A 19,106-nucleotide genomic window follows, 5' to 3' on the forward strand; every position below is an offset into this window, starting at 1 on the left:
GTGATATGACGATGCCATTGTACACGGTTTAATCTTTCACGAGACCATATTATTGAGCAGTAACCATTGATAGCTAGTAGCCATAAATGGAGCTGAAATATTTCTGTAGTTTAGAATGCTGCCTGAACGTTTCTGAAACATTATGACAGCATTTCACCAATATTTCAGTAACATTGTCATGGGAATGTTGCATGTGTTACATTAAAAGTTGTGCCAATATTAAGAAAATGTTGTAACCACGTTCCAGTAATATTGTCTCCATAATTTACTTTAGTATTGACGGAAGTTGCTGTAACATTGGAGCAATATTGTAACAAGTTGTCAATGTTGCCTTAAAGTGGCAAAAAGAGGACATTAGCCACGTTAAGGTAAGGTTTGCATTTAACGTTGTGGCCACAGTGAGGCTACAAAGTGTGCTACTAGAGAGCCTGCGAGACGCTCAGCTTGCCGATGAGCATGCACTTGGCGCTCCGGGAAGCCGCCCTAGTCAACGCATAACGACAGCACAGGCAATGAAACGAAACGCAAAGTTCGCTAACGGACTTTAACGCTATCGCATTACAGTCTCCTAAGGTTACCTTAGGCGTTAACTATTTTGTAAACATGGTGTGCATACTGCGCACGTGCCTACAAGCAAGCTGCACACGTAGCAGCTCAGCGTCAAGGACGCTCTCCCACGCGCTTTCCCCGGTGTTTACAAAATTCTGTGCGCCGATTCCGAAGCAGTCTACAGTGCATAAGCAGACACTTTCATTAGAAAAATTACAAAGTGCTGGAATGATATACAGAAAGCTTGCACAACCACGCACGCAATCGCAGAGCACGTGCAAACCACCGAACTAGAAACATTGGCAAGAACCAACAATAATCGCAACAGAATGGAACGCAACAACACACCTTTATCGGTAGCTTGGTTTGGGCTAGTTGGTAACAGTTCTTAGAAAACATAGCGCAAAAAGGACACGGACGACACAGAAGTGGACAGGACAGGCGCTAACTTGCAACTTTATATTTCGAAAAGCCACCACGTCTAATATATAGGAGCCGATCACCACCATCAAGCGATGAGCAAGCGCAAAGAAGAGCACAATCAGGATTACAGCGTGAGAAAAATAAGCAAAAAAATTTTTTTTTGCTCATCGCTTGATGGTGGTGATCGGCTCCTATATATTAGACGTGGTGGCTTTTCGAAATATAGAGTTGCAAGTTAGCGCCTGTCCTGTCCACTTCTGTGTCGTCCGTGTCCTTTTTGCGCTATGTTTTCTAAGAACACCTTTATCATTAGTCGATAGTGATCCAGATAGAGGGCCTTGAATCGGAACAGTGGAAATATTACGCGCATTTAAGCCCGATTACTGCGACAAATTCAAAAGTGTATATACCTAAGTCGCCTTCACCCACAATGCTCTTACAGTGAACAAGGGTTCCGTTGGGAATACGAAACATGAGCTGCTTTAATTTCACTTTCGTCAGTGACTGTCCAAACATTTTTCAAACTATGCCTCGTCGTCAGCACGGTGCGTTCCGTCAAACGCTCCGGTAATGACAAATTTTTGACTGCCGGGTCAAATGACAAAGTGTAAGTCACCCAACGATGACCCACTCACCTGGTCTCGCCCTTGGAGAAGGTGGGTGGGGCATACCGCCGGGACCTGGGAACGGGGGTCCAGGCCCTTGAGGACCAGGTGGCCGGGCCCCTGGCCCGCGTCCTGCGCAAGAGGCAGCTCGTCACGCGTGGCGACAAAGTGGATGAATTGAAGCTGTCGCGTGCATAGTAGACAAAGAGCGCGAACTCTTCTACGAGCTGTTTACTTGTGACATAAGCACACACAGAGAACAGCGGCAGGCTGTACGAGCTTGTGTTCGTGGTTAGTCCTATTACGAGAAGAACTTTTTTGACGTTGTAAGGAAAGCAAGCAGAAACGGTAAATTTGACTAGAAGGTTGCATTAGACCGTTGGATATACAGGGCGTTTACCTAAGACATCCCAAAAATCTTAAATATAGGTTTTTTCAGTTAGGAGACCGCTTTTATCGACATAGCATTTTCATCCGCGTAGTACATCAGAATAGAGCTAAGACGTGCTAACTAGCAGGATGGTTGATTAATTTTGGAAAGTCAACTTTTGCAACTATTACCGTTAGGCTCTTTAATTATTGAGAGGCGTGTAGTCTGCCGTAAGTAATATCCATATTGTATATATAATCTTGAGAACATGGATGTCCTCGGCGCTCTGGCCCAAAAAATTTTGGCTACATCGCGCCGAAATACACGCGCTTTTGTGAAGCTTGCAGGAAAAGCAACCTCACCAGTGCACGTAACTCGTAGAAATAGCCAAACTTTGTCGGGCCACAGCGCCGAGGGTAGCCGCGTTTTCGAAATTCTAAAAACTGATATGGATATTACTTACGGTGGCCCACATGCCTCCTAATAACTAAAGATCCCAATTATAGTAAAAACTTACCTATGCAATATTAGTCTGGTAGTTAGGACGTCTTAGCCGTATTCTGGCATACTACAGCGCTCTTCTACAGAGCTCTTATAACTCATAAAGCCTATTTTAAAAATTGTAAAAATATTAGGTGAAACACCTCGTATGTAACGACCACATCAACCACTTCTCAGCGGCCCACAGCAATCTTTACCAGGGCGCAGCATGACGTTCCTCGCTGCATCTGTCGCAGTGCCGTCACATGGTGTTCAAAATGCACGGGACGCCTGGTTGAAAAGAAACGAGTTCTTCACTAAGTTTCTAACTGCACCAACCTCAGCAGTGCTGAATAACGGCTTGCAGTATTGACTTCGCAATCCGCACTCAAAATTTTGCGGCCTCAAGTGCCCCGCGAGTTCTTGCGGCGACCATTTAAACATTGCACAATATGAGGCCCACTGCAGGGGAAGGCAATGCTGTAATTCTGTACTTCTCGCTGTGTGCAAAGGAATTCTTGTGCTGGACCATGCAGGCATCATCGCTTGGCCAGCAACCTGCTCCTCGGATGTGTTTTACAACTGCGCAAACTGCCTAATATCTTCCCGGCAAAAGTAAACACACTGACGTCATATCTGGCCCTTACTTTGTTAAGGCACAGATGAAACTCTAGCATAGCTCTCTCAACTTCCCGTTTCCCCTCCGGGCTAATCTCGTGCCATTATTAAAGGGGGTTCAGAAGAGCAAGGTTCCGGGCTAGTTGGTAATGCATTTTAGGGGAGAAACAGCGCAATAAAACACGGACACACGAAGAACGGACACACACGAGCGCTGACTCACAACTGAAATTTATTTTGAAGAAAGGATGCTTAAATAGGAGACATGCGAGGGTGCTTAACAGGGCTGCTGCAGCGATAACCGCCAATCAGTGTGGTCGCGTCACAAAATTTCAAAAACAGCAACGAAAGAAGTAAGTGATAAAAAACGGTGTAAAGGGCCGCAAAAAGGTGGTCAGGTGACAGTAACAATAACAAGACCAATGGGGGGGGGGGGAGCATTAAAACCATGAGGGACACAGATGTGAAAATACAGGTGAAACATAAAAATGAAAGACGTACAGGCTTTAAAAGCGTGCCCAAAAAGGGCAGGGGGAGATAAAAGCGGTAAAATCTTAAGACGCAGCGAAGGATAAAACAAGATAAAGGCACTACCAACAAGGGATCACAGAATCATTAGGCTATAGGTTGCACAAGAAATTTTGTGACGCGACCACACTGATTGGCGGTTATCGCTGCAGCAGCCCTGTTAAGCACCCTCGCATGTCTCCTATTTAAGCATCCTTTCTTCAAAATAAATTTCAGTTGTGAGTCAGCGCTCGTGTGTGTCCGTTCTTCGTGTGTCCGTGTTTTATTGCGCTGTTGCTCCCCTAAAATATTAAAGGGGGTTTCGGTTGAAAAGCGTCCTAAAAGTGTGCTAACAGGTCAAATGCATCCACTGAAAATGGTAGGTGATTTGTGTGTGCTGCAGGCCTGCTAAGCCGGAATAAGAACAAGATAAAGGCACTACCAACAAGGGATCACAGAATCATTAGGCTATAGGTTGCACAAGAAATTTTGTGACGCGACCACACTGATTGGCGGTTATCGCTGCAGCAGCCCTGTTAAGCACCCTCGCATGTCTCCTATTTAAGCATCCTTTCTTCAAAATAAATTTCAGTTGTGAGTCAGCGCTCGTGTGTGTCCGTTCTTCGTGTGTCCGTGTTTTATTGCGCTGTTTCTCCCTTAAAATATTAAAGGAGGTTTCGGTTGAAAAGCGTCCTAGAAAGTGTGCTAACAGGTCAAATGCATCCACTGAAAATGGTAGGTGATTTGTGTGTGCTGCAGGCCTGCTAAGCCGGAATAGATACACATTTCGTCAGAAAAGCTTATAATTTATAATGAATTATTTGTCTCTCACGTATACATTATTGCAATCTGGTACGGGGCAGGACGACGGAATTCAATATTAACAAACTTATTAAGACGGAAACTTGGTCTAGTTGGAAGACGTTCGAAATCATATTTGCTAGCGCTTGTTTGGAGAAGTCATACTTTGTAACAAGTCTTACATTAGGCAGTCAGGCCGATGCCTAAATGAATGGCTGGGAGAGTGCCGCTTCGCAGCGGGATCCATATTGGCTGGGGAAATCTTATCGATCATTGAAAACGGTGTTTTATCAAACGATGCCCTGACGACCCTGTACCTATGTACTGTTCACCTATTTTTAGGAAATGTGCGTACTAGCCACGACGAAAACGCAATCAGGACGAGAAATTTTTAACGCCTTTTGTACAGATAAAGAAGGATCGAACTGTGTCAGCACTCCATCTGTCAGTCTATCGCAAAAACAGATATCCTACCTTTAGTTTGGCACCACTACTTTGCGTGTATGATGGCCAGCACCTTGATAATACTTATATTCTTCAATAAACGGCAGTTGAAGATTAGCGTCTGTCCTGCGCGTTTGTGTTCTTTTCTGCCTTGTATCCATATAAGCGAAATTCAGAAAATACGCAACCAAAGACTTTTAAAACAATAATATTTCAGTTCTCGAAGACACCCCTTGGCGAAAAAGGGCTGTGCTAAAATGTATTTCGAACACATTGTATTCATTTCTAATCAATTTTGCATTTTTTTCCTATACTAAAATTGCAATACGAATGCTTTCTAAGTATGTTAGGAGTAATATTGTGAACATTCTTACAAATGCATCAAAAATACATTTCATGCCCGCGTACTATATTTATTATACATTAAAAGTTAACTAAAAATATATATTAAACACATTGAGTTACATTAAAAATACACAAATATATACAAAAATTACATTAAAATATACATTAAATACATTACATTACATTAAAAATACCATAAATATATACATTTCATTCCTGCACCGAGAGGAGTACCGGCCGAATTGCCCTTCGCGCTCACCATCGCCGTAAGCTTCGCGCTTTGCGTCGCCACGCCACAGCTACTCAGCCGCGGAACGAGGAAGGTCCCCAGCCCCTGTAGGGGAAACTAAAGACAGCAACCTCTGGAGGTGAGGTTGCTCACGAGCGAAACGCCGAATATCCGCCAACGACCACGCCGCATGGAGACGCCACCCCCGGCGCGCCGACGCCGCATAGAATGACAACCTCGACCACAGCGCTAACCGCCTTCAAAACGACACCGCTACCGGGGAAAGCTTCGACGACACTTTCTAGCCACGACTCCCATGCCCGACGAAGCCGTGACCCGACGCCCAGGACGATGTGCAACGCAAGAGCCAGGACGTCCAGCTTGGAAGTAGTTATCGACGGCCGGAAAGTTACCGCTCTAGTCGACACAGGAGCCGGTTGCTTGGTGATGAACGGAACATTCGCTGCGCAGCTGAGGAAAGTTACGACCGCTTGGGACGGCCCACACACTCGCGCCGTAGGGGGCCACCGTCTTACACCATCAGGACGATGTACAGCGCGAGTGACTGTCAAAGGGCACATATATCCTGCGACCTTCGTTGTGCTACCGCAATGTTCCCGCGAAGTGACCTTGGGCATGGATTTCCTAATGAGCATCAGGCGATCATTGATCTGGGATCCAAACTGATCTCGCTTTCGAAGGACGAGGCCATCCCTTCGATGAGAACTCTAGAAAATCAAGTTTACCTGAGTGTCCTGGAGGAAGATGTGAGCGCCCCACCCCGTTCAAGCATTATCGTGACCGTAGTCGCCACGAAAGCCATCAACGCTGAAGCCATCATCGAGGGAAACATGCAGTTGCTTCTAGACCGAGGAATGAACATCGCAAGGGGCATCGCACATTTCCGCAATGGCCAGGCCGATGTACTGCTGACTAACTTCAGCGAAGAATACCGGCACATTAACAGAGGAACGGCGATTGCTTTCTTCGACGAAATATCCGACGTACAAGATTCCTTCGCCCTCTCCGACCCATCCGCAGAAGATTCGCCTGACCAAGAGAACTCGCCCACGTTCGACATCAACCCTGCCCAGGAACAGACAAGACTACATCCGCTATCTGCTTCCAAGCTACAGTGAGTTTTTCGACATGGCCAAAGGTCCGACAAACGCCAATTGCCAAGCATCGCATTATAACGGACCAACACGTCCGACCTCTCCGTCAAAGTGCCTACCGTGTGTCACCGCGAGAACGACAAGCCATCCGGGATCAAGTGGAAGAAATGCTTCGCGACGACGTCGTCAAGCCTTAAAACAGCCCATGGGCGGCACCGGTTGTTCTAGTAAAAAAGAAAGACGGCGCACTTTGATTCTGCGTTGATTACCGCCGCTTGAACATCATAACAAAGAAGGACGTCTACCCCCTCTCCCGCATCGACGACACACTGGACCGGCTCTCCAACGCCAAGTATTTCTCATCGATGGACCTCAAGAGCGGCTGCTGGCAAATTGAGGTCGATGAAAGAGATCGCGAGAAGACGGCATTCGTCACTCCGGATGGGCGCTTTGAGTTCAAAGTGATGCTATTTGGTCTGTGTTACGCACCAGCCACGTTTCAGCGAGTAATCGATACAGTGCTGGCAGGGCTGAAGTGGCTGATTTGTCTGGTATATTTAGATGACGCCGTTGCCTTCGCCTCGAACTTTGAAGAACACCTCAAAATACTTCGAACAGCACTAGACGCCATAAAGTCGTCTGGCCTAACCTTGAAAGCAGAGAAGTACCACTTTTCTTATGAAGAGCGGCTGCTTTTAGGCCACATCGTTAGCAAGGAAAGAGCACGCCCATACCCGCAGAAAACAGCTGGTATTGAACAGCTTGCACCGCCGGCCGATAACAAAGCAGTGCACAGATTCCTCGGACTGTGCGCATATTACCAACGATTTGTGAGACATTTTTCGCTCAACACCGAGTCTCTGGCCCAACTGACGAACGCAGACGTGCCATATAAATGGGAAAGAACTTCAGCGTCGTTTACAGTCCCCGCCGATCCTCGCACATTTTGGTGAAGACGCCGATACTGAAGTTCATACCGACGAAAGCAGCGTGGGCCCAGGCGCCGTCCTCGTTCAAGAAAAAAACGACCGGCAGGAGAAGAGAGAGAGAGAGGGTTTATTGATAGGAAAGGCAGAGAGGTTGGCCTGAAAAATAAATATCTGGCATGCTACTCTGTTCTGGGGGACGGGAAGAGGAGATAAAAGAAGGTCACGATGGGGGACGATGATGATGGGAGGAGGCAGAAGAAAAACTACTTTAAAAAATAAACGGCGCACTTTCTGACATCACGAACGCGAGACAAGGTCCGTGTCGCTCAAAAAGCGTGAGAGCGCTCGCGTTGCCTTTACAGTTCTAAAACTATCTGGCCAAGCGCCGAGGATCAAATCCTCAGAGAGGAGCGATACGCTAGGCGTTCCATTTCCAAGGCCGAGGCTAACTATTTGACAGCTGAGAAGGAGTGCCTTGCCATAATCTGGGCACGTCGAACTTGTGCTCCTGCCTGTACGGACATCCGTTCAACGTGGTCAGTGATCACCACGCACTGTGCTGCCTTGCCAATTTGCAGGAACCCTCTGGCCGCCTTGCTCGATGGAGTCTGCGTCTCCAGGAGTTTGACGTCACCGTCGTTTACAAGCCCGGATGCAGGCACTCTGATGCCGATTGCCTCTCACGAGCCCCTATAGATGCATCGCCGCCGGACGTTGATGAGGACGCCTTCCTGGGACCCATCAGCCAAAGATCTTTTGCACAGCAGCAACGCTCGGGCCCCGCCTAGCCTGATCGAGTACTTGGAAGGCAAGGTTTCTTCTCCCCCCGCCTCATTCAAGGAGGACTGTCTTCCTTCTGTGTACAGAATTATGACCCCGTGAAGAGAAACTTCACAGCGAGCAAAACAGCCTACCTCCTTGTTGTACCTGCTTGCCTCCGCGAAGAAGTTCCACAGGCTTCACACGACGAGCCGACAGCTGGACATCTCGGGTTTACTCGCACCCTCCGCCGCATTCAAGACGAGTATTACTGGCTCCGACTGTCTGCCGATGTCGCACATTATGTGAAAACCTGCCGAGATTTTCAGCGACGAAAGACCACTCCCGCACGACAAGCAGGATTTCTGAACCCCACTGAAACTCCCTCAAGGCCCTTTCAGCAGATCGCCGCGACCTTGCTTGGCCCTTTCCCAAAGTCAACGTCTGGAAATAAGTGGATCATCATAGCGACCGACTACCTGACCCGCTACGCCATAGCAAAAGCCTACCGAACAGAACAGGAGAAGAAGTCGGCAAATTTTTTATGAAGTGCATGCTTCTGCGACATGGCGCTTCTTGTATGCTTATCACGAACAGAGGAACAGCATTCGCGGACGAAATAATGCAAGCCATCCTGCGTTATAAACAAACCAGCCACCAAAGGACAACTGCATACCATCCGCAGATCAACAGACTGACCGAGCACCTGAACAAAACCATTGCCGATATGCTCGCCATGTATGTGGATGCCGAACACAAGACCTGGGTCGTCTTCGCCTACAACACAGCAGTGCAGGAGGCCACCCAGATGACGCCTTTTAGGCTCGTCCATGGCAGGGAGACCACGACCACGCTAGACGCCATGCTGCTCAACGTTACCAAAAAAGAGAACGTCGACGTCGCTGCCTACCAGCAATGCGCAGAAGAAGCCCGAAGACTTTCTTGATCAAAGATCAAAGACCAGCAGCGGACCGACGCCAGACGCTACAACCTACGACAACGCAACGCGGCACATAAGCCAGGAGACCAAGTCTTGGTTGGGACGCCCGTTCGCCGCCGTGGATTGAGTGAAAAGCTTTTACGCCAATATTTCGGCCTGTACAAGGGTCTTCGTCGGCTAGGCGAACTGGACTATGAAGTCGTCCCTGACTCAATGACAGCATCCCACCGACGCCGCGCACGACCAGAAGTTGTCCATGTCATCCGTTTAAAGCCCTATTATGCTCGCTAAAGGATGCAAGGTTTCCACACTGTGTTAATTTTCATGATCCGTATTTATTTTCTGCTAGTCGCCTTGATTTCACGCATCGGGTCAATGCTTCTTTGCGAGGGGGGTAATGCCGCGAGCCTTTGCAGCGTTTGTTACTTCTTCAAAGCTCTCGGCACGCCGCTTTATCGCTTTGTTTGCTACGCAAGACGCGACTAGATTTATATCGATTCATCGCAGCCAGGCAGAGCTGATTCTACTTTGCTCCAGAATGTTCTAGTAACTTTGCACGCTTTATCTCGAAAGTCCGCTGTTAGCAATAAATTGAGCACGGCCGACAGCGGCCGGCATTCTGTTCGGCGACCGCCCAGCACGCTTGTTGCAACGCCGCCGCCAAGTGGTTCAGTCCATTGTGGGCGTAAGTCAGCCCCAAATAAAGTTTTGTTTAGACGCCATCTTCCCTGTCGTTCTGTTCCTCGGATTGCAGTCACCACTTCGTGACAATACCAAAAAGCACTTAGGTTCGGAAGAAGTCACTGGAGCTCCGAAAAAAGCCTTCTCCTCCGACGGCGTCACAAGCATGGATGGATGGATAAGGCTCAACCCTTTAAATCGGGCGGTGGCTCAAGCCAACTAGCCATGACTTGTGAAATTTTACTCTTGTCTTGATTTTAACCACCAATCAGATAACCTTCGGTTGGTTACTTCTGCCCGTTTAAAATCTACTTTCCCTTCACTGTCCTTAAACCCCAATGCCTTATATAAATCAGCCCCGCTGCTTTCCACTGTAGGGTGAAGCCCTCTAAAAAAATATAGTCTTCAGCCGTTTCCTCCTCGTCTCCGCACGCAACGCACAACGTGTCTATTTCGTGGTCCCTGACTCTATATGTCTTATTCAGCAAAAGTCCCGTCCTGGCCACAAAACAAAGAACTTCCCTTACAATTATCACAGATATTTTCTTTGGCAATTTCCTGCTTAAAGATCCTGTATGGTCAAAGTGCCGATTTCATCAGCATCCCTGTTTTCCACAGAGCTCTCTCAGAATCTTTAACCTTTTTCTTGACCAATAATTGATAATTTGCCCTCTACTGCTGTCCAGATATTTGCTTGTCAATTTTCTAGTTCGCTTTCTCCATTTCGTATCAACATTCCTTATGTACAGGTGTCTGAAAACTTCCCTAGCCCACTGCTTTTCCTTCATTTTTCTCAATCACTCCTCAAATGCTATCTTACTGCTAGCTTTTCTGCTGTCGAACGACGCCCGTCCCATATCACCGTGTACCCCCTGATATGGTGTATTGCCACGTGCTTCCAAAGCTAGCCTCCCTACGCCGCGTGGCTTGATTTCTAACCTTGCTTGAACTTCTGGTCTCATGCACAGGACCGCATTACCGAAAGTCAGGCTAGGAACCATCACCCCTTTCCAGATCCCTCTTACCACTTCATACCTATTGTAATTGCACAGTTCCCTATTTTTCACGACAGTTGCGCTCCTACTAGCTTTATTCATGACATATTTTTGATGCTCTGTCAGATACTCAGCACCGTTATTTATCCGCACCCCAAGATACTTGCGCTATTCTACTACTTCTAGCGTGAACTGTATTCTATGCTCGCCGCCCTCATCATTAAATATCATGACTGCACATTTTTCCTTACTAAACTTGAAACCTAATCTATCTCCCTCTGTACCACATATGTCTATCAACTTCTGCCAATCTTACTTGTTCTCAGCCATTAGCACTACATCATCCGCGTATATTAGTCCCGGTAATGACCGTCTAATCCATTCCCCTTGCTTGAAAAAAGAAAGGTTGAAGCCTAGTCCGCTCCTCTCTAGCTTGGTCTCTAACCCTTGGAGGTACAACTTGAACAAAGGATACAGAGGACGTCCTTGCCTAACCCCCCCCCCCCCCTTTCTGTATCTCTATAGTCCCTGATAAATTTTTTCCCGTTTTATAAGCACTCCGTTACCTGTATATATATATCTTTTAAAAGATTAATTACTCCATCTTGCGCACCAAATGTGCCCAGTATGCCCCACAAATACTCTTGAATAACGTGGTCGTAGGCTCCCATAATATCCAGAAATGCTAGCCATAGGGGCCCGTGTTCCTTTTCAGCAATCTCTATACACTACGTCAATGAAAACAGATTGTCTTCCAACCTCTTTCGTTTCCGGAACCCATTTTGTAGCTCCCCTAGCACCCGCTCGTACTCCACCCAAGACTGCAGTCTGTCCTTTATAATCTACATCACCACCCTGTAAACCACAGATGTCACTGTTAAGGGACGGTAGTTACGTCAGCTTTGTCCGCCTTTCCCTTATATATCATGTTCATTCTATTTAATCGCCATCCATCGGGGACTTTCCCATCCACTATCATTTTGTTCACTGCCTGTATTAATGTTTGATTGGATTGGATGGATGGGTGGATTTATTTATTTATTTATAAATACTGCGGTCTTGAACAACAAGACCATCGCAGGTGGGTACATAATTTGTGTAACACCAAAGGACAAAAAAAAGGAAATACAGCAGACAAGGCGTCACAGCAACGAAATTAGTACATCACACTGTACTGTATCGTTTCACAACCTCAGAATATATATACTGCAGTCATAGAGCCAAGCATATAATTAAGTAAATCTCAACAAATTACTCATCAACCGAACATTAAAAATTTCGTCGCTTGTTGCAGCAGCGCCTCAAAATGGGACAAATTATTCTCTTCGACTATATGACCAGCAAGGTTGTTCCATTCGGTAATAGTTCTAGGAAAATAGGAATATTTGTAGCAGTTCGTTCTTGTGGATAAAGATTTTACGGAAAGAGAATGTCTCAGGCGTGTTGCATAACCACTAGAGTAACTAACAATTTTCGAGATGTCAATGTTGTATTGCCCATGAATTAACTGGAAAAAGAATTTCAAACGACAGATACGGTTTCTATCAGTAACGGATGGTAAGCCACTTTTTTAATAAGATTAGTGATAGAAGTGCGACCATAGGAATTATAAATAAATCTTACTGCTTTCTTTTGAATCCTTTCTAATTTGCTAATGTTAATCTTGGTATATGGGTCCCAGATCATTACGGCATATTCTAAGATTGGTCGCACAATAGTGTTATACGCAAGGAAACGTGTTTCAGGAGTAGCGAACCGTAGTGCACGCCACAAGAAGAATATTTTGCGCAGAGCATTTGCCGGGATGGTATCAATATGTTTGTTCCAGGAAAGATTATTGGAAATCCATAGGCCGAGATATTTGTAGCATGTTACCTCTGAGCGTGCACTATCGGAAGCACCATACTGGTAGAGAAGAGGATTCCTTTTAAGCGTTATTCTCATATATACTGTTTTATCAAAATTTATCACCATTTGCCACCTATCACACCAGCGCATTACCTTCCGAAAGTCATTATTTAGCCTGATTTGACCTTCACTTGAGTTAATTCGTTCATAGAGGACACAATCACCGGCATATAACTTCACATTAACAGAGAGATCTTGGACGATATCATTAATATAAATAATAAACAAAAGCCGTCCAAGCACAGATCCTTGAGGAACTCCCGATTCAACTGGAATGCAATGTGAGTGGGCACCATTTAGTGTAACAAACTGGCGCCTGTTTGTCAGGTAAGCCTTAGTCCAGGTTATTAGTTTATCGTTTTTTATTACAGAACTCAATATATGGATACGGCTGAGCTCTCTAAATCGGGGGGTAGCTCAATTCACCTAGCCATGACTTATAAAATTTTACGCTTCTCTAGATTTTAGCAACCAATCAGATAACCTTCGCTTGGTTACTTCTGCCCGCTTAAAATCTACTTTCCCTTCACTGTCCTTAAAAATTATCATAGATATTTTCTTTGGCAATTTCCGGCTTAAAATCCGATATGTTCCCAGTGCTGATTTGGTCAGCATCCCTGTTTTCCACGGAGCTCTCTCTGTTTCTTTAACCATTTTCTTAACTGATAACTGCTGATTTGCCCCCCTACTGCTGTCCAGATATTTGCTTCTCAATTTTCTAGTTCGCTTTCTGCATTTCGTGTCAACATTACTTATATACAGGTATCTGAAAACTTTCCTAGCCCCTGCTTTTCCCTCATTGTTCTCAATCGCTCCTCAAATGCTATCTTACTGCTAGCTTCTCTGCTGTCGAACGACGCCCGTCCCATATCACCGTGTACTCCCTGATTTTGTGTATTGCCATGTGCTTCCAAAGCTAGCCTCCTTACGCCACGTTGTTTAATTTCTAACCTTGCTTGAACATCTGGTCTCATGCACAGGACCGCATTACCGAAAGTCAGGCTAGGAACCATCACCCCTTTCCAGATCCCTCTTACCACATCATCCTATTAGAATGGATGGATGGATGGATGGATACGGCTGAACCCTTTACATCGGGCGGTGGCTCAAGCCACCTAGCCATGTCTTGTGAAATTTTACTCCTGTCTTGCTTTTAGCCACCAATCAGATAACCTTCGCTTGGTTACTTCTAACCTCTTAAAATCCACTTTCCCTTCACTATCCCTAAACCCCAATGCCTTGGGTAAGTCAGCCCCGCTGCCTTCCACTGTAGGGTGAAGCCCTTTACAGAAAAGTATCAAGTGTTCAGCCGTTTCCTCCTCCTCTCCGCATGCAATGCACAAAGTGTCTATCTCCTGGTACCTGACTCTATACTTCTTAGTCCGCAAAACTCCAGTCCTGGCCTCAAACAACAAAGAACTTCCCCTACAATTATCATAGATATTTTCTTTTACAATTTCCTGTTTAAAGGTCCGGTATGTTTCTAGTGCCGATTTCGTCAGCATCCCTGTTTTCCACAAAGCTTTCTCTGTTCCTTTAACCTTTTTCTTAACCGATAATTGCTGATTTGCCCCCTTACTGCTGTCCAGATATTTGCTTGTCAATTTTCTAGTTCGCTTTCTCCATTTCGTGTCAACATTCTTTACATACAGGTATCTGAAAACTTTCCTAGCCCACCGCTTTTCCTCCATCCTTCTCAATCGTTCCTCAAATGCTATCTTACTGCTAGCCTCTCTGCTCTCGAAAGACGCCCATCCCATATCACCCTGTACCCCCTGATTTGGTGTATTGCCATGTGCTCCCAAAGCTAACCTCCCTACTCCCCGTTGCCTAATTTCCAGCCTTGCTTGAACATCTGGCCTCATACACGGGACCGCATTCCCGCAGAATTGCTTGGACAGGCAGCGCCATCTACCTCATAAATTTTGCACTACTATTGCGATTTAGAGCCACCTTCGCTACATTGGGTATATTTCCTTTTTATATCCGTTAATAAATTTGTAAATGTGTGCAACACAATATGATGAATCATTTGACACCATCTGTAGCCCCTTGCGACAAACGGTTCTGCCGTAACGCCTGTCCGAAGATCCTCGGAATGCACGGTTAAGGGGCGGAAAGATCGTCGGTGCGAATCCCACACATATTTTTGCCTTCATCTTAACTAGTAATTGTATGCTCAGGAGCATATCAAGTCACTTGACACCACTTGGAACATACTGCGTGAAACGGGCGGCCCCAAAAAATTTATGCAAATGATGGTCTCGGGAGGATCCCACTTCGATTTTCGCTTTACTGGCACGTATACAGGGTGCCCCAGCTAACTATATAGCCAGGATTTCAAAATATGCCGTGGCACTCTAAGACGATGCGACCGAATGCATGTTGCTGGCTATTGTATGGAGCAACTCACACTATATTTTTGCATGAGGCTTTATTGCATAATTACATCTTTTTGGTTACAGGCGCGAAAACAGACACAAAACAAGGTAGGAAGACGGGACGGAACGCCACTCACAACTGATTTATTCGAAGGCAACACGGACAAATATATACCATCGTACACGCAAGGAATCCTATCATCTTCAAAGTTGACATGATAGCGAACGAGTGAAAAAATTGTTCTCTGTCTTATACAAAGATATGGACGTGTCGCTGATACACATGCTTCCTTTCTTTGCAATAAAAAAGCTTCGATTAATTTCCTGGCTTTTGTGTCTTTGCTTTTTGATAGAATTCGCGCACCAAAAAAACATGGCTCACAAGAGCGTGACGGGCAGGACCTTATATGCTTAGGCATATTTGGGCCTTCTTTATCTTGCTCTATGTTTCTTTCGTGTTCCCTGATTTGCTCGTTAACGCAGCGCCCAGTTTGCCCTATATAAGAGCGGCCGCAGGAGAGGGGAATTTCGTAGACAACACCTTCGGCGCACTTCATTAACGATCGCCCATGTTTGGAGCCACACCCTCTTTCTTCTTTTCGGTCGCTTTCAATACGAGAGCAAAGGCTTCCGAGCTTTTCTGGGGCTGAAGAAACAAGCGACACACCATGCCTGCTCGCGACCTTCCTCAAGTTGTGAGCTAGCTTGTGCACATAGGGCACCACCACAGGTCGCACCACCTCTTCTCGAGGGACATCTTCCCCAGCTCTAACAGCCTTTCTCTTCATCTTTTGTAGCAGGATTTCAGCGACTGCCGTTACGAGGGAACCAGGGAACCCAGCTGAAGACAGCCTAGCCTATTTCTTTTTTGAAAACTTAGTGGCATCTTGTGAGAGCATGATTTTCCGAAGGCATCCGGATGGATTCGAGACAATGTGAAGCAATCCCTCTTTTTATTATCTTGGAATGAGCGGAGTCATATGGCAGAAGCCCCTTTTTAGCGCGCGGAGCATACGCCCAACAAACCTGTTCCTCACAAAACTCAATAATGAGATCTAAAAACTGTAAATCATTACCTCCAGGTACATCACAGGTAAAACTTGAGCCATTTCCATGTTTTCTAAATAAGGATAAAACATCGTGCACAGATTTTTCGAACTTCCAACTTCCGTCCTTAGTAAAAATGATTAAAAAGTCGTCGACATACCTGAACACTTTAAAAACATTGCTAGCTGTTAAAACCTGGTGCAAAATTTGATCCATTTGGGAAAGAAAAATATTACACAAAACAGGTGCAACACAGGAGCCTATACATATGCCAGCTTTCTGCAGAAAACACTGCTCGTCAAATGTTACGAAGGTAGATTGTAAATAAAACTTTAAAAGGGTTAAAAAATCCTAGATGGATACACCGGCAGTATTCTGAAAAGAAATAGGGTCCTTACTTTGAATGCACTCTCCGACTGCAGAGAACAGGGGTTCGTGAGGAACAGAATAAAATAAATCCACAACATCTACCGAAAAAGCGTGTCCAACATCACGATGAGGTTTTAAGAATTGACAAACTTCATCAGATTTTTTGGTAAGAAAGTGGTCTTCTACATCAAGCCTGCCCAAATTTTCTAACAAGAACCGGCTAAGCGGCCTCTGCCATGACCCCTTTTCAGTAACAATAGTTCTAAAGGGCATCCCTTGCTTGTGCCTTTTTACCGAAATGAGCACCTTCAATGCATTATTCTTGCATTTGGCAGTCTGTTTGTTAAGGCGGACTAGACCTAGCTGCTCACACATTGCAACCGATCTGTTTTTAACTTTCGTAGATTTCACTTTGACAGAATAAAAAATTCTTTTCAATTGCCTGGGCTGCTCTTTCCGAGTAATTATTTTAAGATAACACTACAAATTCACCTTCCTTATCTGCTTGTAAAAGCCTTAAGTTATTTTTGCTAAAGAAAGACACAATGGCTCGGGTTGAAGTTTCCTTATGGCGAACAGGCACCGGTCGCAGGATTTGAGAAGGCAGTCTACGCCTTCAAGTAGACACTTTTCACGCTCTTCTGAATCGGCCTTACTGGCAATTCGACGATTGATGGCTATCAGTTCTTGTGGCGGTACTTGTGGTTCCAGTCCATACTTGGGTCCCTTCCGAAGAATTGATGACATTTCCTCAGGCAGATGAATGTCCCCCACAACCACTAAACCTCCCCCACAATTCTCTTTCTTCGCACTTCTTTCCTTCAGCAGCTTGTCTAACACGCACACCCAGAGTTGTTCAGTGATTTGGGAAGCTAACCTCTTCACGGAGCGAAAAGTTTGTCAGCCAGAAAAGATAGGATATTGCTTTTGGCAGGCGACGCGTAGAAGGTCATTTAGCAGGCGGATTTGACGCAATAACTCAGACCTGAGGCTCCTGCTTATCCGCTTCACACGTCCCCAGGAGGATAGCACTGGCCGGAAAAGGGCACTTACTTCGACAGGCACCAGTCCATTCTTGATACAAAAGCATACAAGGTCCTGCCCGTCACGCTCTTGTGCGCCATGTTTTTCCAGTGCGCGAATTCTTTCAAAAAGCAGACACAAAAGCCAGAGAATTAATCGAAGCTTTTTTTATCGCAAAGAAAGGAAACATGTGTATCAGCGACACATATCTTTGTATAAGGCAGAGAACAATTTTTTCACTCGTTCGCTATCATATCAACTTTGAAGATGATAGGATTCCTTGCGTGTACGATGGTATACATTTGTCCGTGTTGCTTTCGAATAAATCAGTTGTGAGTGGCGCTCCGTCCCGTCTTTCTACCTTGTGTTGTGTCTGTTTTCGCGCCTGTAACCAAAAAGATGTACAGTTACCAACTTGCCCAGCAAGACGTTCTTTTGTCGCATAATTAGTCGAGATTGGTTAACCAACTTCGCCAGCAACCAAGATAGAAGAAAAAGTTCTGCAGGGAAGTTGTAGAAAGGTCCGCGAAACGGCCCGCTCAGCAGTTTTTAACTTTTGATCTGTTACGTATCGGCTTTCTTCACTCTCTACAGATGCCCGCTAAATACAAAAAATACCACGTGACATGCACGCTTCCGCGCCGCGATAGCAGTGCTCTCAAACGTTGTGTAAGACGAACAGACAATTTAACCTCGTGTGCTGACGCTTCAAACATGACAGGGCTGCGAAGCAGGCGCTGGCTGTGGGATTACGCGAGCGATAAGGTCTGCGTATGCTGGTCGCCATCATCGAGCGCCGCTACGGACACACAGCGCTGGCTTAAATCGCTCAGCCAGCAGCTGCGTCGCTGCCATGTCGCCATTTAAGCGGCATCACACCGGTCTAAATGACCTGTTCGTTCCGACACAACGTTTAAGAGCACTGCTATCGCGGCGCGCAAGCGGGTATGTCACGTGATATATTTCTTGTGTATTTCGCGGGCGTCTGCAGAGAGCACAAAAAAAGAAACCGTTACGTAATAGATCAAAAGTTAAAAACTGTTCAGTGGGACGTTTCGCGGACCATTCTAAAACTTTATCATTGGACTTTTTCGGCAATCTTGGTTGCTTGCGAAGTGTGTTAATTATGCAATTATGCAATAAAGCCCAATGAAAAAAATAGTGTGGCTTGCACTACACAATAACCAGGAGCATTCACTTGGTGGAATCGTCTTTGGGCGCCTCGGCGTACTTTTAAACCATGGATAAAGTTAGCTGGGACACCCTGTAAAACGGACCGAAAGTGTAGGTGTCAATTAAGGCGCTACGCGCCCACTGCTGCTATGTGAAATTTTGTGGTTATGTGGTTACTATTGTGGTCAATTTGACCTTCATTGCAGACAGACGCGTCGTTGAGAAACGTAAGTAGTAAGTGCTAACACTGATATTTTGTCGCATGCTCTTGCTATTCCCTATCGGAGTGCTTGCATTATCCTCTATTATTGTTTTACTTGTTTATATATTTGTTTCCTCTGCGCGAATGTGTGAAAAGTACTGCGGTACCCCTCCCCCTATTGTAATGCCCCTGCGGGCGAATGTAGGTACATGT

General features: G+C 45.8%; 1 protein-coding gene across 1 annotated transcript in view; it reads right to left on the reverse strand.

Annotated features, from left to right (window-relative positions):
• LOC144127841 (uncharacterized) overlaps nt 1-19,106 on the reverse strand; it is a 480,263-nt gene that overhangs the window by 141,198 nt on the left and 319,959 nt on the right. Inside the window, exon 3 of the mRNA XM_077660804.1 lies at nt 1,608-1,709. Within this exon, the coding sequence (XP_077516930.1) occupies nt 1,608-1,709 (102 nt within the window). The remainder of the gene's footprint in view (nt 1-1,607; nt 1,710-19,106) is intronic.

Source organism: Amblyomma americanum, chromosome 4 (genome assembly GCF_052857255.1).
Source record: "Amblyomma americanum isolate KBUSLIRL-KWMA chromosome 4, ASM5285725v1, whole genome shotgun sequence".
In the NCBI taxonomy this organism is placed as follows: domain Eukaryota; kingdom Metazoa; phylum Arthropoda; class Arachnida; order Ixodida; family Ixodidae; genus Amblyomma; species Amblyomma americanum.